General features: G+C 35.5%; 5 protein-coding genes across 6 annotated transcripts in view; 4 read left to right on the top strand and 1 right to left on the bottom strand.

The window, feature by feature from the left end:
• Positions 1–643: 643 nt before the first annotated feature.
• On the top strand, positions 644–6,054 carry LOC127863310 (uncharacterized). Its single transcript, XM_052402730.1, has 3 exons — positions 644–776; positions 2,410–2,521; positions 2,772–6,054. Exons 2-3 carry the CDS (start codon positions 2,416–2,418, stop codon positions 3,590–3,592), a joined length of 927 nt encoding a protein of 308 aa, XP_052258690.1. The 5' UTR covers positions 644–776; positions 2,410–2,415; the 3' UTR covers positions 3,593–6,054.
• A 2,177-nt stretch (positions 6,055–8,231) lies between these two features.
• Positions 8,232–9,131, top strand: LOC127863294 (uncharacterized). Its single transcript, XM_052402712.1, has 2 exons — positions 8,232–8,391; positions 8,637–9,131. Exons 1-2 carry the CDS (start codon positions 8,378–8,380, stop codon positions 8,995–8,997), a joined length of 375 nt encoding a protein of 124 aa, XP_052258672.1. The 5' UTR covers positions 8,232–8,377; the 3' UTR covers positions 8,998–9,131.
• Positions 9,132–14,987: 5,856 nt separating this feature from the next.
• On the top strand, positions 14,988–15,824 carry LOC127863313 (uncharacterized). The gene is made up of 2 exons (XM_052402732.1): positions 14,988–15,117; positions 15,363–15,824. Exons 1-2 carry the CDS (start codon positions 15,104–15,106, stop codon positions 15,718–15,720), a joined length of 372 nt encoding a protein of 123 aa, XP_052258692.1. The 5' UTR covers positions 14,988–15,103; the 3' UTR covers positions 15,721–15,824.
• Positions 15,825–19,992: 4,168 nt separating this feature from the next.
• LOC127863323 (zinc finger MYM-type protein 1-like) lies at positions 19,993–22,143 on the top strand. The gene is made up of 4 exons (XM_052402742.1): positions 19,993–20,167; positions 20,715–21,090; positions 21,312–21,384; positions 21,976–22,143. The coding sequence occupies exons 1-4, from the start codon at positions 19,993–19,995 to the stop codon at positions 22,141–22,143; spliced, it is 792 nt and encodes a 263-aa protein (XP_052258702.1).
• A 713-nt stretch (positions 22,144–22,856) lies between these two features.
• LOC127863277 (tyrosine-protein phosphatase non-receptor type substrate 1-like) overlaps positions 22,857–26,516 on the bottom strand; it is a 52,236-nt gene continuing 48,576 nt past the window's right edge. For both annotated transcript variants that reach the window (XM_052402688.1, XM_052402689.1), the window contains exon 9: positions 22,857–26,425. In XM_052402688.1, coding sequence (XP_052258648.1) covers positions 26,258–26,425 — 168 coding nt within the window. In that variant the 3' untranslated portion in view covers positions 22,857–26,257. The remainder of the gene's footprint in view (positions 26,426–26,516) is intronic.

Here is a 26,516-nt window from a genome sequence, read left to right as displayed (position 1 = left end):
CATGATTAATATATCTCAATTCTATTTTAATTTAATCTTGTCAAACAAACTAAATTACGAAATAAGCAATGAATATAGTGCAAACATGTACAAATGTAATAATTAGAGAGCAAGTTAAAAATCCCCCAAAAAGGGAAACGCCGCAAAAATTTCCCCTGCTATGGGTAGCGACCCGCTTCCCCTAAAATGGATTGAGGGCCCTGTAGTAGTTACAACAACTTAAATGAACGATAATGAAATTATGTTTTGCTGATAATTGTTCCAAAATGATGTAAACAACGAAAACATGTGACGTTTTCAAATAAAAATTATGTGAATTTACCTATATGTTAAAACGGCAAATATAACTTACAGATGGCTGATAAAGTGGTGTTGCCAACATTGTGTCAATGGTGTTAATAAAAGCAAAGTTTGGTGGTTTCCTTATGTAATAATCAAAACGGTGACTAGTGAGATGACATTCAGTAGCGATATATATTGTAAAATGTATCGGCGTTTTTAATTAGTTGCTGAAAAGTGGACATCCAATGAAATCGATTGTACTATTTGCAAATATTCACTGTCAACAATCTCTCGGAAATAGCCGGTATTTTACGAATAGCTTGCCGGCATTCTTCGGTATATTCCGTATTGCATAAGGTCACGTTATTAGACATGCGTTGGTTTGGCTTTGTAAACATAACTCTTCAGATATTTCGCAATTTTTTGGGCGCGTTCTATTTAAACTAAGCGTTTGTATGTTCTCGTGTTAGTTCAGTGGGAGTAAGACGCAACAAGTAAGTCTTTAATTTTCTGTCTAGCTTCTATTCTTTCAATCTGTATCTAGCCACAGGCAGCAGTATCATAAATTTGCCCCCCCCCCCGGGACCCTACCCCCCCCCCCGAGCTTACCCCGGGGGTTCCAGATTGTTTAATGTACACCTATTGTGTATGGTTTGACTTTTCAACAACGAATATTGACAAAAATACACAGTTTGAAAAATAACCCTTTCAAACTGTGTATTTTTGTCAATATTCGTTGTTGAAAAGTCAAACCATACACAATAGGTGTACAATTAACAATCTGGAACCCCTGGGGTAAGCTCGGGGGGAGGGGGGGGTAGGGTCCCGGGGGGGGGGGGGAAATTTATGATACTGCTGCCTGTGTATCTAGCCTATATTTTTAGTTTGATCACAGGATCCGCCGCTGGGAATCCCGTTTTAGTTCTGGCTACCATAACTTTAAATGTCGCTTTTTTATGATTTTTGACTGGCGCGACTTTATATACGTCTGTCAATACTATATAAACTGTACGCTGAAGTTTCTTTAGCTAATCCCGTATTTATTATATCATGTATATACATATATGTTTTTATTTCTATATCAAATTTATTGTAGATCTACATACAGTTGTACACAAAAAAATGAAAAGATGCACCATGTACGACATTTTCACAAAAAAAAAATTAAAATTAAATAAAATTATTTGCCTTTAGGTATACCTACCCTAATTTTTTAGGCCATGTCAGTGAAAACAAACATTATCCCCCGCCATAGGCGGAGGGATATTGTTTTGGCGTAGTCCGTCCGTCCATCCGTCCGTCTTTCCATCCGTCCGTCCGGAGCCATATCTTGGAAGTGCTTTGGCGGATTTCATTGAAACTTGGTATGAGTGATGGATAATAGGATGATGCACACCAAATGGCATTGTATACCATCTGATAATAACAGAGTTATGGCCCTTTGTATCGTGAAAAAATGCTTTTTTTAGTGTCAAATATAACACTTTTGTGTCCAGAAGCATATTTGCGGGGGATATCAATTCAACGAATTTGCTTGTTTTGTTTAGGCCTTAAATGTATTAATACAATATTGAAGGAGTGGAATAAGAAATGAATATTAATTCAGACATGTTCCATATGGTCAGCAAACCTGGGCCGTATAGTCTGCTAATCTGGGCCGTATATTCTGGGCTGTATTGTTCATGGTCTGTATAGTCCCTAATTCCTTTCTGATAAAGTATTATATTATTCAGTTTAATCTCACAATTTTATAATTTTTACTGCTTCATGCTTTTTTGAGCTGAACATTCTGTTAATGAAATAATGGTCTAAAGAATAAATATTGATAACCCTCTAACAGGGCTTCTCATCATATTCGGAATTCAACATGAACCTGTTACGCAGGGAAAAAATTTAAACTCTTTATTTTTATACTTAACAGCTTTATTACCGAACATATGAGAGTCACAACATCAAAAGTAAATGCTGGGACAGAATTTATAAAAAATATACTTTTCTGTTAGGAATAAATCCGAATAACAGCCATAAAATCAGCAAAAAAGCTCTGTCTGGTCATCCATAATGGCTGATTTATGCAGAAGCCAAGTAAGGTATGTAAGAAACTTACTCTAAAAGTTTGTGTTTCAGATCAAGATGTCAGGCCACAGTGGGGCAAAAATTGCATTGATAATTGTAGGCTTCTTGATCTACTGCATCACAGTGGTGCTTAATTACTTATCAACAGGTGATATTATTCCAGGTAAATGTGAATATGGGTGAAAAATGTTCAAAGAATTTCCGTAAGTCCACTACAATTCAGTGCAATCGACAATTTTGTTACTTGAAACATTTTGTTCATTTGCTAAAATTACAAGTCTTAAATACCCGGTAGTACATGTGCCTGTTTTGATAGTGCCATACTTATAGTGCATGTAATAATATATCTTAAATTGTTTCCACAGAAAAAGCCAAACTATAACCGCATTACTATTTTAATTTTCTCTTTGCAGGGTTATTTAGAAACAGGACAGGGGATATAGCTGATGCCTTCTATGTTAGCGCCACACCAGCTGGCTGGACCTTTGCCGTCATCTGGGCCACAATCTACTTTTGGAACCTGGCCTGGTTTATTTATGCGCTAACCACCGTCTGCAGACGCGATGACAATGGTCACTACATCTACCAACTGAATATTCTTTCACCCTTGTTCTTCATATCATTTATCATCAACAATTGTGCAGTTGTAGCCTGGCTGTTCTTATGGGACCGTCAGTATTTGAACTGGGCTCTTCTCGTTATTGCCTTCACCCCCCTGACTCTGTACATTTGCCTATTCATATCGTTCAGACGGCTGTATGGGAAACTGAATTATTTGTCAAAAGCTGGTGCCGTGAAAGACATATGGCTTATACGAATTTTCGTGCACAACGGTTTGGCCTTCTTTGCAACATGGGTTTCGATCGCTACCCTGTTGAATTTTGCGATTGTTCTGACATATTACTGGTCGGTTGAGATGCAGGTGTCTGTGAGTATTGCTCTGGGAATCCTCAGCTGTCTAATCATTACTTGGTTTTTACTGGATACATTTGCAATTGACAAGTTTGTTCGCTATACTGTTACCCCATATATTGTTGTTGTTGTTGCTTTGGTGGGCTCCGTTCAGAAAAACTTTGACCTTGAAGATAACTACAGAAATTCAATGTTTCTGGCGGTTCTGTTAGCTGTGGCTGGTTTACTGTTGCTTCTGAAGCTGGTAATCATGTTCGTTCGGGCATGCAGAATACCCATCAATGGTAATGTAGGGGATGATCTTAAAGGAACATTGGCCTAAATCTGATCATGGTTTACTGAAAGGTCTGATGCAGAATACATGTAATATGATTGGCGCACATCGGCTTACAATTTTTAGCATAAAAGTTGTCAATGTTCATTCAACTCTCTTAGTAGCAATACTTTGATTTAACTTTGCATTTTTGTTTTTTTAACAATACTTAAGGTTTGTCATGAAGAGCATTATGTAATTTGTTCATTTTCATTAATTCTTAAAGTAGTTATGTTTGTGTTTTGGCTAGCTGAGTTACCATGCAAATTGAGTTTTTCTTTCCTTTATTTCTACAGATCTAGTTTATGTTTCGTATAAAAGTTATTCTAGTATTTTTAATTAAATCTATCATATCGCATATTTCATGTATTATATGATTTTTGTATAAATGAAAAGAATGTCTGACCTGTGATACTGTGATATCATTGTATAAGCTACACAAATGGTTTATAATTATTACCTAGTAAGTTAATTTTTATGTGTTAAAAATGAAAAGACAATACCGGTATTTAATAGTTTTGCCATACATGTATTACATGTTTTTATGTTAAAGTGTTTCTATCCCAAAGTTTCTAGTTGTAAATAATAAAATGCAAGCTATTCATTTACATTGGATAAATATGTTTCTTTAATATTAGTGTAGAAATATCCTTTTACGTATCCTTTTAGTTAATGAAAAACAGTGTCTTTATGTTGTCAAATATTTGCTCATATCATCATTATAATTATTGTCTTAACTCTAGTTATATCAATTTATTACATAATATTTTTCTTTTACTGTGTTTTAATAGTGTAACCGGTATTGTTTTATTGCTTAAGTTCCTTACAACATTCTTATTTATATCACACATTTTAAGATCATTAATCCTTTAATTAATGCTTCATAATATTATCAATACCTCTTATTTTTTATCAATTTTATGTACATATATATGTTTTGTACAACGCCATTGAATATAATTATATAAATAGGCGTTTCATCAAATTAGCAAGTTTCAAGTTTATTAACATAATATTTTATATTTGTATTAAAAAAACAGTTTTGGATTTTCAATAGAGGGGCATTTGTAACAAAGAATACATCATACAATTTTTGTTATGTTCTGTGTCTCCGTTATCTGGTATAAGTCAAGGATATACATAACTGAGATAAAGTTTGTTTTATTTGTTTGTTTTTTCACTCTATTTCTTCTCCATATTCATTGACAAAATATTGTTTGACTTGTTATTTATCGACACATGCTTTTACAATTTTGATCATTATTCACTTCATTGTGTTTATGGTAGAAAAAGATTGTGATGATGGTTAATATCTATATCAGTTGTGATATTTACCGCTCGATTACAAACACTTCTTTTATTTGGGGGAACTTGATAAAAAAATAATTTAGTTCTTATAATGTGTCAGTAGGTTCATTTAAAGTTGTATTTAGATAGATAAATTTATTTCAGTATATAAAATACATATGGCATGGTACACAACATAATTAAAATTTCTACATATCATGAAATACAAATGCTAAAAAGCAATTTGAAATCCATCATTTTGTAAAAATATACATAATTATTGCTTCTTTTTATATCATTTGGTAAACATGTATTATTGTTGCATCAAATGATAAGTACTATCATAGTGTACCAGGGCATGTACTCGTATACCCAGGATAGCACAAAAAAGGGAAATTATATTAACTTTTCAGTCTTCTAATTTTATTCATGGAAATTGTATGCATTGTTATGTTCCTTTTTAAATGTTATATATTACTCACCTCATTATGATGAATTGTATTGGAATGCTTGGAATGTTTCTGTTTCAGACATATTACTTAATTGTTCACAGTTTTAGTTGTTATTTTGATATGCATGAAATGGATGGCAACAGACACTGCAAAGATGTGAACGCAATCCCTGCAAGAAATTCACAATTTTGCAAAAGCCAATCAATATGCAGAGAATTAACTAGAAGTATTAGATACAAATCACAATTTATAGGTTAAAACAATGAAAGTAAAATTTATTCAAATTTTAAAAGAATGAAGTTGTCTATATCAATACAAAAACATTAATGTTTTTTACAAGACATTGGTTTTTCTGAGGCCATCCTGCTAAAATGTATTACAGTATATATAGAACAAGTTAAATATGTGTTTCTTGACTCCCCATATCGAATGCTGGTTGGGTTATTTGGATGTATAATTTTCTTTAGATCTTCGCATTAAATCCATATTTGTTAGTGCCTTACTTTTTGAAGTCTTGTGTGATTGTTGCCTTAATTTAGATCTCTTTATTGTTCAGAATCCATGTTTACGTTTAAATGACATTGTTCTGTAACTGGGCATTTTGATTGTGTATGATATTATAACAAGGTACCTTCCGTATTTGTTTACTTCATTTAGTCTTCTGATCTGATAACAATATTGAGTGTTTTTGTAAACATGTTTATTTAGCATTAAATGTATTCAAGTATATAACCAGCGTCTGTTTTATTTGTTCTATTTAGTATATGCTGAACATAATCTAATGTGTAACTAATTTAACACTTCTGTGGAATCTTTATTGTTACACATGTGACTTCTATTTATCGAATAAGAACATGCGTAGGTCTACATAATTATCAAAGCACTGAAGGCACTGAGTTTTTTGCTTTTGTACAACTCGACTCAGTTTTCAAAATTATGTTGTAGCTTTTTAAAACGCAAGTTTGAAATGAACACAACCCATTCAAATTTATAAAGGGTATTTCTTAAAGCACTGATCGAGATGTGTTTTTTTTTTTCAAATCATTAATAAAAAAGATTATTTAAGCTTCATTTTGGGAAAACAGGGCTTAATGCATATGCATTAATTGTCTTCCCAGTACCAGAGACTCTCATTTAAACGAAAAACACCATAAAATCAGAAAGTGTCGTCCTTGATAAGCTTGTGCGCATTGCACAGGCTAATCAGTGTGCACAGGCTAATCTTAATTGACATGCGTTAAGCCCCGTTTTCCCTGAAAGCAGCCAATATGTACAGGTTTCAATGATAAACGGGCCAATATCGTCGCACATGCTGTTAAACACTAGACTTACCAATGTCGTCTTACAAGCATTTATACACTATTGATTACATACACACGCTGCAGTTTACCAGTGGTGAACTATAAACAGGCAGACGTGGTGGTTATCGTTCCTAGCGTAGAAGAGCAGACGCTATCGTAGTTATCAGCAGACTGACTTAAAAGAACTCGCTCTACATTAGTTGTGAGCTATCGCATACACGATTCAATGGGACAGAACAGAAGCCGCTCCGAAAAAAATCGTCTTTGTCTTATCTCCCTTACGCAATTCATATAAATAAGAAGTAACTATTTAAGTCTTGTTGTAAGCTTTTATTTCCGGGTTATGAAATAAAATATGACAAAAGGTGATTGTGGAACCGCGACCCACGGACGCATTTTTTTTGTGGTGTTAAGGAAAGCTGTAATTATTCGAGAAATTAATCATAACTACTGCTGTAGTTGATACCATAACTACTACTGCAGTTGATATAAAATTACCCATGTAATCGATATAACTTCCCATGCAGTTAATATAACTACCCCTGCAGTAGATATCATAACTACCAATACAGTTGCTATCATAACTATCCTAGCAATTGATATATCAACAAACCCTTCTGTTGATATGATCACTATTGCAGTATATATAATAAATATCCCTGTCATTGATAACATAAATAACAATGAAGTTAATAACATTAATACCCTCTGTTAATATCATAACTACCTCTGCAGTTGATATCATAACTACACTTGAAGTTGATAGCATAACTATCACTGAAGTTGATTTAATAACTACCACTGAAGTTGGTATCATAACTTCCCCCGCAGTTCATATCGTAACTAATCTTGCAGTTTATATCAAAGTTGATTTCATAACAACCCCTTATTTGATATCTTAATTAATTAATGATATCTTAATAACACTGCAGTTAATTTCATAACTAATATTTCAGTTGATTTCATAAATAATCTTGCAGTTGATTTTATAACTAACCCTGCAGTAGATATTATTATTCATAGCTACCCCTGCCATTGACAGACATCGTTGAAGTATTTCCCTTGGCTAATTTTGCAATAGTCGTTATTTTCTTTGCAAAAACGCGACATGACCAAATGACCATGGCCATGACCGATCGACATATTTAACGAATATGAATGCTGCAGAGTTTAATTTAGATCCAACGAAATAAACAAATACCGAATTGATGCAAACTATTAGGTCGTTTATCAATTATGTGATATATATGGACTATATGTGCTCATGTGGTATTCTCACATTTGACTTGCCGCTTGTTGAATAATCTTTATATTATGAATACCTGTTTCATTTTTTTTTAGTTTTTATTGGCATAATTCACATTCGCCTATGCATTTTAGTTGGGCATACGTTTTTAACATTTTTATGCAGACATGAAAATTATCCAGTTTAAGATTTTGTGTAGTTAGTTGACTTAGTAACGATCGGAAATGCGGGTTAAACGCGGGCTGTTTCTTCATTTGATGATTGGCATAAAACAAATAGCAGTTGCTTGATATTTTATCTTACAAGTGAGCATTAAAACGTGGTTATCTTCATTGATTTGTTCATTACGTTTCGCAAGACGTAAGATTATGACGTCATAACGGTATATTGATTATGACGCAGATGCTTAGATACGTGGTGTGTAAACAGAAATTACACATGTACATTTTGTAATCGGCTTTGAATATTCTGCCAATTAAATATAATGATATAAAGCACAAGATTGACAATGACACCGTACAAGTAAGTTTTTGCAGCACCGCATTTTATTAAAGATTTCATTATAATTAATCACATATATTTATTTACAAAAATGAACAACAGACCGCAACTAAAATGTAATTACTATAGATAGTTAAATCGATTGGTCGTTTTTAGAGTAAAAACAATCATAGTCTCTAATTAACAAAAACGGCCTAGCACTTTAAACACAACACGTGTACCGCTTAATTTATATTTAGATTAATTTTGATTAATTATTACTTTAGCTACAAAACGCATCCCGAAACATCGCTGAGTCAAGGCAGCAAATACCACAAAGCCCCATGGAAACTGATGAAGGCTTCGGTGTACTACGGAACGCACACCCTGATAGGAACCATTGAGGCGAAAGCCGTGCTTTGTCGCCTATGCAGAGACTTCGTTCGGAACATCGAAGCCAACGCATTCTGGATGTTGTTTGGCGGCCTGATTGTGCTGTTCAGTCTCTTTAACATTTTGCTGGCCGCGTCCGTTCGCCGCCTGTTTTCCACTCGAAACGGGGTCGTCTCGGCCAAAGAGAACTTGTGGTACTGCGGGAACTGCGTTGCAAAGGTCACTAGGTCCGGCGCAGTGTATGGCTACATGTAAATGTTGTTTATGTTTAGGAAAGGACGAACACACCTAAAGACTTACTAAATTTATTTCACATTTAAAAATATTTAAAATAAGACTGAATATAAGCATTTTAATTATTTGATTGGTCTAATAAATGTCTGTATTAAGTTTTCGTCTTATGTTTTTTCTTCTAAATCTAAATACAAGAGGAGTGCAGTAAACAAAGGGAAGGTGTAAGAAACAAAAGAGGAGATATTTTTATTATTGAAATCCTCTTTTTCTATCTCGTTCCCACGACATACTAACTCGAGGGAACGACTACCGGTAACTAACTCATGGGAACGAGTAAACTATGTCGTGGGAACGAGATAGAAGAATCAGGATTGCAAAACTAAATAAAAGAGGAGTGCAATGAAACAAGAGTGGCGCATTAAATTAAGGAGTGCTGTATATTGATCATGGGTAAAAGTGTATATATACGAGTTAGCTAGGTCGTTCCATCGAGATAGCTTAAATTCTATCTTCTTATGTTTAATGCACCCCCTTTATTTACGGTTCCCTCGACTAAGTAAGTCGTTCCAACGAAAAAGCTAACTCATTCACACGAGTTACCAAGTTGTTCTATCGATATAGGAAAAAGAGGAGTGCAATTTAAAAAAAAAAGAGGAGTTAATGTCACCTCTATGCCACCGTAGTTTCCAGATCGTTGTTCGCAATCCCGAAATGATTGTATAGGACATCCACCTTTCATTAATAAAGGCAGTATCTACAGTCGTTGGGATTTACTGTAGATCTGTTGACACACATGATTATTTACAGCAATACACAGTATTTTTACAAGTGAAGTGTTACTACAGCTCAAAAATATGGGTCAAGTATTCTCGTCTTCAAATTTGGGGTCTTGTAAAGAACGCCCTAAAGGAAAATATCAACTAGTCTATATTAACAAAATAGTTGTGAAAAATCAATTTTCTATTTCGGTCGAGTTATAATTCTTGAGATTGTTTTGCGTAAGTTTCTGCAACGTTCACGCCCCAGTTAAGAGACTCGATTGTTTGACCAAGACTCATAAAAATATGGAAATATTTGTGAACCACCCTCAAGCCTGTAGAGTTACCAATTTGACCATATAATAACAGCGGAATAAGCGGGCCCCCAGATGGCCCATATTTAAACTCGGTCGGCGTTTATTGGGACAAAAATGTTACGAACACGATTCATCGAGATTACTTTAAATTGTTATGTACTACCCCTACCCCCAAAGTATCTTCGAACATGACATGTATTTGATAGCAAAATGAAAAACATTGTTGTGGAAACACGGGTAAGTAGAAAAATGGCGTAACTTCAGCTTAAGTTAACGTAGATTTATTAAAAATGTACATACACTTGAATATCGTTAGTAACAGTAAATCTAATTCAAAGTTGAAAAGTTAATTTGCTTGGCAAGTATATGTCTACGGACTGACAGACAAGCGTTATCAGTTTAAAAGTGGCGCGACTTAATCCATTTTAACGCAGAACAATACTTTTTGCAAATACAGAACATTATATCATAAAGAACAATAAATGTAAGGTTGGATGGTATAATCATCGATCACCTGACATGTTTGGTCGCTGGGAGGGAATGAGGGATGACGATACAGAAATCCTCCTCCAGTCAGGTCTGTTTTGTGCTTCTGAGAGTAATTCATCGATGGAAGGGATGTCAACTCTTTGATATTGTCCATCCAGCTTTTCTTCTGACGACGTCGACCTCCCTCTAGCGTGCCCTGAAGAACAAACAGTCTTGCACAGAGAGTCGTTTGACGGTCTCCAGAAGGGGCTCTTGTGGACCAACACGTGTTTCTGTCATTCGTCCGACGTACTCGCTGGATTTGCACTCCGTGTAGGAGATGCGGAGCAGTCTTTTGAGACATTTAAGTTCAAATGTCTTTATCCTTCCTTAACCGTAGATAATGATGGCGACTACGAGGGACTTATAGAGCCAGTACTTGGTTGCGAAGCTGATGGAATCTGCTTGTCAACAACCTGCTCAGTCTGGCCATTGCTTCGGTCGCCATGGTAATTCTTATTCGGACTTCAGCGGTACTGGTATCTTCCATGGACAGGATTGCACTCAAGTAATCGACGCTGGGCTAGCTTCTAGCCGTTTATGGTGACGTCTGCACATGTGTTGGTCGTGCTGTTCACCATGGTCTTCGACTTCTCCGTGCTGACCTCCATACCGTATGCTCTTGCTCTTTCATACATAGAGTATGTTGGTAAGATCTTAAAGTCCAATGCTGGTGCCACCCATTAGGTCAATATATGTCATCAGCGAATCTCAAGATGGAGATGGGTCTTTCATCGCTAGAGATAGAGGTGTTGTGGTCATGGAGAGTACCCCGCATTATCTTTTCAAGGAAAAGATTGAACAGGACGGGTCGAAGCAGACAACCCTGACGGACGCCCACTATGTCCTGAAGAAGTCCACCTTTTGTCCGTTGAGCAGTTATGCACTGGTGGCGTTTCCGAAGAGTTCTGAAATGACTTGTACCGGCCCTTCGTCAATGTTAAATCCTCTCATAACATGCCAAAGGCCATCATGCCACAAGCTGTCGAAAGCTTTCTTAAAGCCAATGAAGCTTTGGAGGAGGTTACGTTGGTGTTGCAGGTGTTTTTGTAATAATAATCATGCAGTTAAAGATCTGTTCAACTGCACTCCGCACAGCTCTGAATCCAGCCTTCTCTTCGGCCAACAGTTCATCGGCCTTACTTTCCATTCGATTAAGGATGATGCGTAGCATGACTTTGCTGGGGTGACTGATTTCACTGATGGTGCGGTAATTCTCGCACAACTTGAGGTTGCCCTTTTTCGGTAGGGGTTTGGCCAATAATCAATAATCGGTGACGTCGTGGCGTCCACAATACGCCTCTGGTGTGTCCTTTACGACACTTCTGCGTTTATTGCGTCTTCATGGCAAGCCTTCGGCGTTCTAGCAAGGGCGCCGTAAAAACCCAGAGTCTCGGCATTTACTTTGAAGTTTGAATTGAACATGTCCAAAGAATTCGCTGTTAGGTTTCCACACTCATTGTTCTTAGCGTTTGGAGGCCGTTTTAAAAAGCGTTCTCACGACGGTCCCTCGACGTCGGTGGCTTTCCTTCGCGTCCTGTGTCACCGTCGGGACGCAGTTAGAACGCCAGTGTGGTGTGACGGCGGTATACACAAAGTTACCTCAATGTAAGAGTAGCATGACGTGGTCAACCAATACCGGGTACCGGTAATATTCCTTATTGAACGAGCACCTGGTTATTATGTGCTTCTAAAAATAATTAACATAATTTGTTAATTAAAACCAAACTAACCCACTTCAAATCTTAACAAAATATGATCGTTTTAGATAGCACACTTGTATATTTCTTTAATGTATTGGAATATGTGTCTTGCACATGGTAATACGCACAAATATTATAAAGTTTGTACCGGCTCCATACATATGTTACTGAATATGTTTACTGTTTGCTATTTGCATGGAATTGCGTGTTGGCAAACCCAGAAATAATTTGTCGTACTTAAACCATTTGGATAACGTTTAGGCTTTGAACCTACTTTGGTTTCCATTTCAGTGCGCTCTACTTACTTGTACTAGTAAATAAACATGTGCCTAGTATAAAAACACAAGACTGTTTTGCCAAACGATATTAATGGGGCCTTTTCACAGATTTTGGCATGTATTGAAGATTGACATTAAATGATCTATATTAATAAATGTTAAGATTGGATATAAAAAGCTCTTGTAAAGAAAAGAATAAAATAAAAGCTCTTGTAAAGAAAAGAATAAAATCATAGAAAGAAAAAAAGTAACACTCAAATGGGCTCGGACCACTGACCCCTGGAGTAAAAGTCTATCGCTTCGACCACGCGGCCATCCGCGCTCCTACAATGAGTGATGAATTTTATACTATACAATTTTCGTAGTATCACAAAGTATAACGACAACAACAAAACTCTCCAAATTATTCAATCGTTTCGCGTTGCAACACTTTATAATATTCGGGTTTTTAAATCGTCAAAAGATGCATATAATCAATGAATATTTTAGAGCATGGTAAGTGTTCAGTATTACTATTTCCTCACAAATACCATAACTACAACAAAAATTTGCCAATCTGAAACATTTTTTTTCTCAATTTTGTCAATTCATTGAAACGTGAAAAGGACCCTTAATAGAGACATAAAATGTTTAACACATGACCTTTAAATTTTATATTGAAAGATATAGAACTTTTGTTTTGCTATTAAAATGCGTATAAAAGTGTCTTAAAAGTGTTGTCATTGTATATACAAAATATACAACACAAGAACATTTACAACGTAAGCATTTTTAAAACAATACACGCACATAACCAAATGACAACGTGTATATCAATTATATGTCCACTTTTACAGGCTGTGTATACAAATGAGCCGTGCTGTGTGAAAAGGGGGTTTAATGCATGTGCGTAAAGTATCGTCCAAGATTAGCCAGTGCAGTCCGCACATGCTAATCAGGGACGACACTTTCCTCGTTTATAATATTTAGGCGGAAAGTTCCAGTTTAGGCAGAGGTATCGTCCCGGAAAAGCCTATGCGGACTGCACAGGCTAATCTAGGGCGACACTTTACGCTCATGCATTAAACCCCCTTTTCACAGAGCGTGACTCAATTTCATATCTCATCCGAAGCCAAGAAGTTGTATAGGCATTATAGTTATTGCACATTATTTACAAGAAAGTCAACAACCATAAATGGACATTATTAATATTCGCAACTTTATTGTTCATACCCAATTTTGCTCATTTTGTGACAATACGATTAAAGGTAAAGTAACATTTAAGTTACATTTGGTCAAATATATAATGGTGCACTTTGTTTGATTAAAGAAAATACGCAAAATATGAGTGTTATTAAATTCTTAACATTTTTCATCCAATCTGCACCAATCTTTATTTTCATAATTTGCCAATAATCATCAGATGAAAAATCACGTGAAAATTTACGAAATGTAGTACAACAAGAATAAAAGGTATTCCCATGTGTTTGTTGGAAAACAAATACGCATTGACATTGTGCCTAATGAAGATCTATTTTTCAACTTATCTATACCAATCTTAAACAGTTTATAACGACAACAATATATTTTCATTGCATATATTAATATTTGAGCAAATGACTAAGCTGTCTAAGAAAAGTAAGTTATTGCCCTTTAATAAATAATGTGCACAAACCCTTATTTGTTATACAATTGTAACCAATTTTGCAAGGTTCTGTTACCCTAAAATTGCACAGAAAACTTCAGTGTGAATACAAGCAATTTAAATTGAAACAAAAACACCATAGTGTTCTACTCATGTAATGCTTATGTGAATCCCAAGATACGTATCTTCTTCTGAATCTAAAACGAAAAAGACACCTTCATTACACGAAGAAATCTTCTTCTGAATATAGAAAGAAAAAGACACCTTCATTACAAAGGCTGTTTCAGTGGTGTGATCTTATATTATCAAAGTTGCCACAGTGGCATGATACTCATTTTTACCAGTTGTCGGGTGAGTTCATTTGACCAACATGATCATTTTATACGATTTTCGTAAGAACAAAGGTACGAAAATAACTTAACGGTCGCGACCTTGTTTTGTCCTTCTTGTTTTAAACACTAGTCCCTTCTTTTGCTCTGTTTTTTTTTTCACAGAATGCCGATTTTCAGCATGTACTTTGTAAAATATATAATATTATAAGGAAATATAAATTTACGTCATATTAATAATAAATGTAAATGCACTTTTTCAAACTTTCAGAAGTATTTTTTATTACATGGACATGTAACATATACCAGTAAATTGATTATCATTTCCGTAAAGCCTTTGTTATCGTCAATAATTTGGTCGTTACGGTTTGCAAGACATTGTAAGGAGTCGTTATAACGCTGAACATTATCTTATTTATAAGGTCGTTACGTTCTGCAAGACAATATAATTATGACGTCATAACGCTATTTGGATTTTGACGCAATTGCTTAGAGACCTGACCGAAGAGAGGAGTCTTGCAATTCCAAACAGTATACGACTTTGGAGACTTTTGCAATCAAATAAAGTAGTAGCAAGTGTCAGATTTACCATGACACTAAACAAGTAAGTGTTTTCGAGAATCACGTTCATTTGCAAATAAATACATACATGTATTTACATGGACGATGAAACGGCAAGGCGCGGCTAAAAATTAAATTAGATCAAAACATAAATTTTAGAAATTGATATGTTTATTTACCTGTGCGATCATCGTTTGTAACCGACAGTTTATAACAAACACACATAATACCGCTTTAGCGAACAAATAGTATTTATATGTGATTTTTTTTAATTATTCATACTTGTAGGTACACAATACATCGTACTCCTCCGTCGAGTTACATGAAATTCCGCAAAACCACTTGGAGACTGATTGGCTCTTCGGTGTACTACGGAATGCTCATCCAGATTGGAACCATACAGGCAAAGGCCTTGCTGTGCCGTCTTTGCAGAAGCTACTTCCGTGACATCAAAACCGGCGATTTCTGGCTGTTGCTTGGTGGCTTTATCGTGCTGTTCAGTTTCTTGAACATTCTGCTGGCCGCCACAGTCCGTCGCGTTATGTTTAGCGGATATCCGGTCTCTCCCACCAAAGAGCACATGTGGTGCTGCGGGATCCGCGTTGCAAAGGTCACAAGGTCCGGCGCAGTGTATGGATACATGTGAACTATTTGGCGAAAAAATATATCAAATTTTGTCTAAGAATAAACTTATTTCTTAAATATTTTTAAAATAGTCATAGTCAAAATAAAAATAAAGCATATAACTTTCGATGTCTTTTTTGTCTGTCGAGGTTTTCTCTTATAAATATTCGCGTTTTAAGGCGAGAAAAGTTGTTTGCTTTCATTTACCTAACCGATCTTGATTTGTGGGTGCCGATTCAAAACTTATTTTCATACAACAGATTAAGTTTACTGCTTAATTATGGAACAAAAAGTCGTTGTTTTCGACCACGTTTTTCACATTCGCTCATATCGGCTTAATTTAATAGAGATTTGGACAATTTCTGTCATTGATTATGTAAAGTATAAGAAAGTCGGGTACAGTTAAAAACGTAATGAGAAACAGCTTGGCGCACATAGCCGATTTGTATATGCGAATGGAAACAATGACCCAGCGCAGGCCGGCGCAGATCTAATTTCGAAATATTTCCGAGACTAGCATGGTTTCCAACGAAAATGATTCATTGGGTTAAAATATAAATTAGGCAAATGTATTGCCAATGTTTGATTAGGAATACGAACTAGCATATTTTACAGCCATTTTAGTTAAACTAGCCAAATCAACTGCGACCTTTTTCTTCAATGGCGATATTTAGCGATTTTTGTACGCAGCCGAGGTCATTACGAAGAAAGTCATCAGCAAGTGTTGTGTTGTTTTGCAAACATGTGAATGGAGTGATAAAGTGTTGTTGTTTTTTCGTCTTTTTAATATGTTGCCACAGTGGCATAAGTTTTAGCCCCAGTTGAACCAGCTACGGAAAACGTAAGGTTTCATTAAAACTAGACAATGCACATGATATTCAGTGTAGACAAGCTATTTAACACTGGCATAGTTTCGTATGGAGCGCATCAATTTTCAGAATTGGTCCAGATATGATAAACGTTTTAGCATGGTTTTACAATAATTAGGCAAAAATATAATGCATAGTGTTCATCAATTCTTTAACAGCCACATAATGAAAACTGCCTCATTCCGGTGGCCATTTTTTCATATGGAGCGTAGGAATTGGTGCATATATTATTAAGACAAATGTGACGCGCTTCATTTAACTTTGGCAGAACGTGTGGTTTTACAAGAGCATGCTTACAGCGGCGTAGACAGACGTGCTCAAGTACTCATTTGAGTACAATTCGTTGGCATAAATGGAAAAAGTCACATGTTTTAAAGATCGGGTATTAATTCATTATTTACGATTTGCAATAACCTACTGTAATCGTATGCGATCAACGGGGCACAAACTGTGTTAAGTGATAGGTAATTATTTAAGATGTTGGTAGACCTTTCTTAATTACGCCTCTTGTATCCAAAAGTTTTTCACGCGGCAGTCTTCAAAATGGCAGATAAATATAGCCCGCCGTATTGTGATGTTTTTGACGCTGATTTCCGAATCAATGAAGAATCGAAGATAGGGCTTTTGACAAAGGAATGGACCGATGTGCTTCATTTCATATTTCCCACAAGGTAGATTTCTATTTTAAATAACTGAAAAGTAAATGTAACAATGAATTGTCGCTAAACTTACGCCTTAAACCACAATGTTACCACAAGATCTACCCGTCCATGAAATGTTTGATTTACTGTAGCATAAAAGTCATTGCAGATTTTTTTAATGACAATATTCAGTGCCGTAGCCAGACCCAAATTTAAGCCGAGGCAGTAACTTAGGTCCTTCTAGGGGGGTCCGGGGGCATGCCCCCCCCCATATATTTTTTTATACCTAGAACTTCTCTGGTGCGTTTTAAAGGCCATTTAAACTAGATTTTATACCTAAATTATCGGAATCGTGGACGCTACATATTACCGTTTGGTATCAATAAAGTTAACAAAAAAATCTGCTACAAGTTCATTGTCAATTTTATATTCTGGTACCATAAACGGTGTTTGACGTGACAATGATGTAATAAACTCAACTACAGAAAAATAGTCATATACTTCATTTAAAGTCAGATAGACAAAATAAAAAATTGAGACGCAGCTCTCTCATACAAGCAAGCCATAGTATGTATATGGAATAATAGAATGTGCTTTACATATTTATTATTGAATACTGAAAAAAAAATAGATCTACCTTATAATATGAAGAAACAGATTTCTCAAACATTTTAGCGAATAATGTTTCATGAACATGTTTTATTATTCTTCAACTTTAAAATATCAATCTTATTGAACGCTAATTCAGAGCTCTTGTCTCCAGTCGAATTCCACATTTGAAGAATTTGTTTTTGATCAACTGGAATGTGTTTATGCACAAACATTAAAGCGATGCCATTAAGCCGTTCCTCTTTCATAGTAGAACGTGACCACGTTTTAAGCCTTTGCAATGCGCTAAAACTCCGCTCACATGTACAAGAACCAATAAAAATATTATTTCTTAAGTTAACATCAAATCTGCTTCCGCAAACTTGCTGTTGTAGTTCAGACAAGTTCACCGTGAAAAAATTCGTGGACGATTTGTTTTTCCATTTAGATCTTGAAAGCACAATAGGGCTCTTTAAAGAAATATTTAAATGCATTACATCAAAAGCGTGTTCAATCATAAACACTATAAAACGGATCATTGATGGAATTTATTTAAACACGGACCTACGAACCAACGCAGTGACAATATTATAGTGAGCAATGGATCCAGAGTCTGACGCCTTACCGATTGCGTCACAGGGGCATTTTGCTTATTATGAGGAGTGCACAAATTTAACTTAAATCAGTAAAGTTTTTGGTGTTTTTTTCAATTTTCTTGTGTAACATTTTGTTTTAGCACTGCGTCATCATTTTCTGTCAGTTGACAGTTCTATCATAAACGTTATATCATCAAATTTTTGACTATTAAAAAGAAAAGACTTGAACTTCTTTATATCAAACAGCTTAATAGATCTAAGCGGGATATCATAATTTAAAATTATAATGTAAACAAAGATTCTTACCACCTGAAACGGTCCCGGATTAAACTCGACGCCGGCCTTAAAGAGGAGAATTCCAATAAAGGCAAAAACGCCAACCATCCGAAGTGTGTCTAGGTCAAAAATAAACCCAGACCTGGCCGTAAAACACCCGATCCTCGCTCGGTACGTTCTGATGTCCACAATGATTGATACATCGAAGTGTACAGTGCGACGCTTTGTTTAATATAAGGATTTTCCTAATCATTTTGCTGAGCCAGTTGGCATCAATTGAAGTTATTAAAATGAAATAATTATCTGCCTAAACATGAACCAATTGTACTCAATGATAATGTTTGTTTGTGAATATCAAAGTGCCTTAAATTCATTATATTGCTTCAATTTCTTATAGATCTATAGATTTTATTCTTTGACATAAATTTTCCTTTTTTACCTTGTAATCTCAACATTGCTGTGCAAATTTTAGCCGAAGCAACTGCCTCGGTGTGCCTCTGCGTGGCTACGGCGCTGATATTGAATTAAAACAAGAAAAAAATGATGTTTTTGTGAAATCATATCAAGCATTTTATTATAGATATATATCGATTCAATTTTTCGTGTAACTCAAGCATCTATGGCTCAGTGGTAAGAGCGAAAAACTAGAAATCTAGGGATGTGAGTTCGAATTCTACCCCCGCCTAGATTTTTTTGTCGTTTGTATTTACCATAACTGTTGTTGAATTTGTTACAGGATAAGCGGTGGCACCGTAAGAAAAGCGCAACCAGCCTGGTTTCAAAAGAACACCTGGATGCGATATCCTCTATCTTCAGATGGTATATTCTGTGCACCATGTTTGCTAGCAAAGATGGTCGAAGCCAAGTGTTGAACAATTTGCCCCTGACAGATTGGTGCAACGTGAGTAAAATTGTAGACCGACACACGAAAAGCAAGTCTCATAATGACCAATTAATCGCAGCTGAAAATTTCATCGCCGTTGCAAAAGGGAAACAAAAAGATATACAGCGTACTATAGTATCACAGTACAACGCCATGGTTGAAAAGAATAGAAAAATCCCTGGTGGCATTGTGGAGACAATTATTCTCTGTAGGAAACAAAATATTGCCTTGCGTGACCACGAGGATGATTTTTGCGATTTTAGGCTGCTCTTACACTACCAGGCAAAGTTCAACCAGGTTCTATTTGAACACTTAAACACATGCAATCCTAGAACAAAATATATTTCCCCACATATTCAGAACGAGTTGATATCCATCTGCGGTAAAATCATAACTGATAACCTGGTTGCTGAGTGCAATAATGCAGGTGTGTTTGGATATATGGCTGACGAAGCTACAGACGCCGCGACCATTGAACAGATGTCGCTGTATGTTCGCTTCGTGGAAAAGACGACGTCGACCGTTCGGGAGGAATTTTTGGGATTTTCGAGCACGACTAGTACAACAGGCGAGGTTCTGGCAAACGCATTCATTGATATCCTCACCACTAAACTAGGTAAATTAGCTAAATTTTATTTAATACTAATAAATAAAGATTCAAAATATTGTCATATACCGGTAAGTGCAAATACATTTGTGTTAAATAACTCAGTCATGTCATGGGAAAGAGGGCACTCGGACATTTTCGGGATTTTGCGACCAGTGTGACTTAGATTAGCCTTTGCATCCACACAGTCTGATCAGGACCCACATTGTTCGCCGATAAGTCGAAGAAGGCATATTTTATTTTTATATCAGTTTTCATATATTTATCAACATTATGGACGCGCTAGACGGCCTTGATCTACACTGTCTGGAAATTGACCAAAATGTCCGAGTATACTTTTTGCTTGGCGTGTATCATAAAAAAAAACCAGTGAAAATGAGACAAAGACATGTGTCCCTTTTATGTTGTTTCCAAAAACTGAATACATGTTTATACAAATACATTAATGATGATTAGTATTCTTGCGAAAAGAGTCTCTTAAGATTAGTAAGGGTAAGGTAATTTGTCCGTCTTTGGATGGAATGTTGTTATTATTAATGCTTTTTTATTTTAACAGGTGTACGCCCTAAGAACATGCGTGGACAGGGATACGACGGGGCGAGTAATATGTCTGGGATCCATCGCGGAGTGCAGGCAAGAATCCGACAATTGATACCAGAGGCAGTGTATACTCATTGCAAGGCTCACTGCCTGAACCTAGCCATAATACACGCTTGGAAAGAAAGGTATTCTAAGAACATGATGGATACTGTCCAGCAGGTAGCCTTTGCCTTCAACTACTCCGCCAAACGACTGCTGCAGTTCCAGGAGACTTTGGCCGACGACAATATTAGCAAGGAGGCTATGGCAGAGCGGACAAAGCTGCGTTCTTTGTGCGAGACCCGCTGGTCAGCAAGGGCCGATGCTCTCCAGACGTTCCTGGCCTCTTACAGGTTGGTTTTCAGAAACTGTGGTTCTTGCTGTGTCCATTCGTCAAGCACCGACTTGCTCTTATACCCGATTTATAAAATTTCGTGAATGCAATACATGAATGAAAATCTTAAATATTGTAATGCATTCTTAAGACTTGTATTTGTTTGTTTAAATAAAATAATGATACCATACAATTAACGGTCTTAATAATGAAATTAAAAATATTTTCAACCTATTCTAGGACAGTGGTCACGGCGCTAGATCAGCTTTCAGCGGAGCATGGAGACACGAAGGCGGGCATGTACAAAATGGCTGTACTGACATTCGATTTTATCGTGACTCGTGGCAGTAGAGCATGTTCTACAGGCCATGGTGCCGCTTTCAAACGTTCTTCAGGCGGAAAAGTGCGATCTTGTTAAGGCAGTGACTGACGCACGTTTAGTCCATGCTTTACTTCAGATATGGTAATAATTTATAAATGTATATAAATCTTGACTAAAGTTTTAGCACGAATACGAATTTGTTTTCAAAAGATTTTTTTATATTTAGAATCATTAATTGAGAAAATGACATTTTTACGAACACGCGATACAATACAAAAATACAAAACTAGTATTATTTTGACATATTTGAATACATTTATCTTATATTTCATTAAATTAATTTGTGTACTTTTCGTGTATTTACCTGAAGTATGTTTTCTTTTTTGAAGATTCAGAGCGATGGACTTTCAAGTGACTTCGTTTCTGGCATATACCAAGCTTTTAGGGCAAGCTTACCTGTCGACGAAAATGTTTTTTCCGGGAATGTTCAAGATGGCGTCAGTGGTGGACAGACGCAGGCCTCGCTGAGCACCGCCCAGAGGCCCCTAGCACACTTCAAGAAGCCCTGAAACTGGCAAGCAGCGACCTCTACCCATCCGTAAGAACGTGCTTGGCAATACTAACGGTCATGCCGGTTTCCACTGCAACCGCGGAAAGATCTTTATCCGTAATGCGACGGGTGAAGACCTATTTGAGGAGCACTATGGGGACAGAGAGGTTATCTGGTTTGGGCCTTCTGAACGTGTATAGGGAGAAGAAGCTTGGTCCTGATAGGATTGTAGACATTTTTGCTAATAATAAAAATAGGAGGTTTGCGTTGCTATTTAAAGACGAACATTGCAATCAGTAAATATTAAGAGGTTGCGGTTAGAAATGATGTTTTTGTTATACTGCTCGTAGATGTATAGCAATCACTATTTGATTGGTTTAAAGTAAAACATGGACATTTGAAAGGTGCATTTGTTATGTGTTAAACCCTATCCTTTGTGCATAGGAAGCAATTTCAAGGGTCCGCCGATGTTCTATTTTTGCGTAATGGTATCATATCCGAGTTTATCACGTCATATTTTTGCATTATAATATTGTCTCTCTAGAATGCGCGTACGGCTTTATAGAGCTAAAAAAATTACGGGGGAGCATGCCCCCCCCCCCCCGTTCCCCCCTAGCATACCGTTTGAGTACAAGGAAAATCAGCCCAGCTACGCCCCTGGCTTAGGTGTTTCATCAACCTGACCCAATTTGTGACCTCACGTGACCCAGTCCATATTCGGTCGAGATATCATTTGGGACAAACGTTATGGGCAAGTTTCAATGAGACAATGCATTTAATGTGGTCGATGTGTATTAGCAAAAAGTTTAGAGCAAGGAGGACTTGAGGCACTCAGAAAAGCTCATCAAGAACTAGCGTACCTCAGTCCTTGATCTCAAAATATCTACTAAAACTACCAACACACAAGAACGTGTAAAATTATAGTTTTTTATTATTATATTTATAATAATTTTGCATCGGTATACGGAATGATATATATATACAATGACTAAGCATCAGCATGTTATTTACATACAAGCACATTTTTTTATGAAAAAAGACATAAAACTATTCTTTACAAAATAATATCTTTTCTTAAGACAATAATGCGACATAGCCACACATTCAACACACATATGTATATATTGCAGTTTTTAATAGTAAAAAACAAGAACAAAAAAGAAAGAAAGCGTAATGCAACATTAACATGACCTGATCTACACATACCAGATAGTGTTCTTCTGTTAACAAATACTTTTTAAATGACTATAATTTGGTAATTAACACTCACAATCCTGTAATGGGATATCCTGGATAACCTGCTAATTGAAACCAAAATAACCCATTTGATGAAACAGAATACTAAATTATGATACCTTGTTTCAGATGACCTTGGCAGAAACCTATACTGCATGTTATACTATTATACTTGTAATATAAAAACTCAAGTACATCAAAACGTTTCTACCATTTGCATATGCAACAGATATTATAGAACAATTGGTTACTGGCACATACAAGTAATTTGGTAAACTCATTAAATGTTCAGCGCAATTTAGCAGATTGCATTCTGTTTAAATGTTGAACCTATTTTGATCTCTACCAACACAAGTGCAATGTACTTGCATGTACTAGTAAAAAAGAAATCTACATGTACTAGTTTAAAATAACAAGGCTTTTTTGCCAACACATGAAAAATATATTTATACGAGACCTACAAATGTTACAAAAATCCACTTAACATACAGTATTGCAAGATATAGAACATGGCAGTAGCCATTAAAATGCTTTATGAAGTTAATGAAGTGGCATTAATGCGTAACCATGTGTATGTACAAAACCTAAACAACATTCAAGAACATATAAAATGTAATAAATTTATACATTATACATTCACTCGGAGTCAGTATGGCTTGCAATATCTTTCTGCTTTGAATTTCTAGAAAAAGATACCGTCATTTATACACTTAAGCGTTACATTAATGGTCCCAAAGTAAAATCTGATGTGTTAGTTTAAAAAAAATATAAAACTGAATCGTAAACATTAAATATTCTCATCTACAGAACAAACTAGCTGCACTACATCATTTTAACAAACAAATTAAAACACATTACCTGAATTTTAAATAATCTAAAGACATTCTACAGGCTAACTTTTGTTAGTTAAAGTGTCAGACCTAACCCTTTAAACAAGAACACATTTGAACCATGTCATGGAAAAATGGGTCTTGTCCCATGTACAGCATGTATAGGTTCAGACAAGCCTGTAAATTTCGCATAGTCTGGGCAAGAGCTTTGCTGTCCACTATAGTCATGTAAGGAATCCTGGTCTAATTAGGAGACAAGGTAGCTACGGACCAGAATGACAATACACAGGCTGATCAGATTTTATTCATTAAAACCCATTTTTGCATGTTGTTCCCAATGTATGTCTTGGAATGTTACATTTGGAAGCCATATAAGAACAGAGCTGATATCCAAGATACTGTAATAAATAAAACACTTTGAAACATGTAGCTGCCTGTCCATGCTTTTAATTTTAATGGTCATAATTTCTATGTAATAAACAATTGAACCTTATAATATAGGCTTACTAAAATTAAAAATTTCTATTGAGCTTTAAGTTTGGTTAGCTTAAAAAGTGCAAACACCATTTTCTAATTACAATAAAAGCATACAAAAATGAGACATACTTCATAGATACTGACAAAGTTTGATTTTTAGCATAACTTCAACCAAATGTACATCAGTAGTTATGGATGAATAAAATTTGTAACAACAAATTTAACTTTACTAATAAATGTTGACTTGATGCTGAAACACATGGGTTATCTTATAAATCTAAATTTTTTATAACATACATAATTTTTACCAAAATATCTTTTAGCGTCATATACTTTTTCACAGATTGTTTTGGAATAAAAAAGGATTAAAACATTTTAACAGCCCAATTAATTACCACACCAGCTTTTAAAATTCGCTTTTCATTAACTGAATCCAGAAAACCCATCATCATCTCCTTCTGATATAGGAAAAGCCTTCAATAGCAGTATACTGCCAATAATTCTTCTTATTCATATTTTGGTACATTAGATCATATGGAAATAAAATGTCTATTTACATTATTTATATACATGAAATTGCTAGCTCCCTTGCAACGCACCATACAAGCAATTTATTATAGATTTCTTCTATGACAAAAAATAACAAATATCCAGCCCCAAATGACTTCTAATTACTATTCTATGTTGGAAGACCATCCATTCACAAACAAGAAAGGAATCTGTAGTCAATTATATCAGTCACTATGAACATTTTGATTATCATCAATGTATTAATCACTTCTGGTAGCTTTGCGCACAGACTTGCTTACCCTCAATATTTCACATACATGTCACAGTCACTTAATTTTAAGGTTCTACATTTTAAAAAGGAAACTTTCGTAACCTGTCTCCAATCTGAATATTATATATTTCCTAACAAAATAAATCTTGAAAACATGTATGATTTTAAACATTCATTACAAAATTGAAGTTGAAAAAGACAATAACATTCTAAGCTGCAAAGCATTAAAAACTGGGTATAACTGTTTCATTTCATGCAGTCACATCAAAATGAACACAATTTTTAATGCCTAGAAAAATTCTATTTGAAGATAACCTGTGCTGAGAAAATTATAAATAACATTTTAATGAGAGAACTGGAGTGTTTTGATGACTTTTTAACAACAAATGGACAACCCTTACTATAAAACATTATTCATGATGACAGGTACATTTGGATATGTGTATTAAAATGAGAAAATGTTGAGATAACTGAACAATGCTGTCAAAATAAATGAACAAAAACAAACATTTAAAATAAAAAAGCAAATTTTGTCTGCTAAATCAGACTGTTATAAAAGTCCTGTTACTAAGTAACACCACTTAATAACATTTGGAACAAAAAGGCTCTACAATGTGACACTTAACTAGCAACTTTTTGACGAAACTAACACTAAAGTGCAAAGCAATTTTTTTCTTGTCTTGCACACAAATCCACTGTGTCTACATGGCAGCATGAAATGACCATAATGCAGATAACTAAAATCAATGGTCAGATCTTTCAGCATTCATACCATTATCACAACAGAAAGAAATTCCCTTCATTAGACCATTAACAATGCAAACCATTGTGAAAATAGTAAATACTGGCGTTTCAACAAATTCTAGACACTGATTTAGTTATCAGTAAGAAGTAAGTAAAACATTTTACAATTTATTACTTAAAACTATTTCAAATCTTGTGTCACATTCAGTTAAAACAAGGTAAACGTAAAGTTTCCGCTCATGTCCGCTATACTCGAGGCAGGCTCCCAAGGTTGATGTCAGCGTACTGTGTGCCGCCGCTGTTGTTATCGTAAAGCTGTATCGGTCGTCGACTGCCTGGCTTGTTGTCAAACTGCAGATCTATGTAGGTCAAGCCATCATCACGTTGTTTAATGTGGTCAGTGCTGTCAAAAGACTGAAAAAAAACAAGTTCATGTTTATATTTTATAAGGGACACTGACTTCATGAATTTGTTACCCATTATAATCTCAAAAAGTACCAGTATT

The sequence above is a fragment of the Dreissena polymorpha genome, unplaced genomic scaffold, assembly GCF_020536995.1.
Source record: "Dreissena polymorpha isolate Duluth1 unplaced genomic scaffold, UMN_Dpol_1.0 chrUn004, whole genome shotgun sequence".
NCBI lineage: Eukaryota > Metazoa > Mollusca > Bivalvia > Myida > Dreissenidae > Dreissena > Dreissena polymorpha.
The sequence above is the reverse complement of the archived record's forward strand: the minus strand, read 5'-3'. Positions and strand labels throughout refer to the sequence as shown.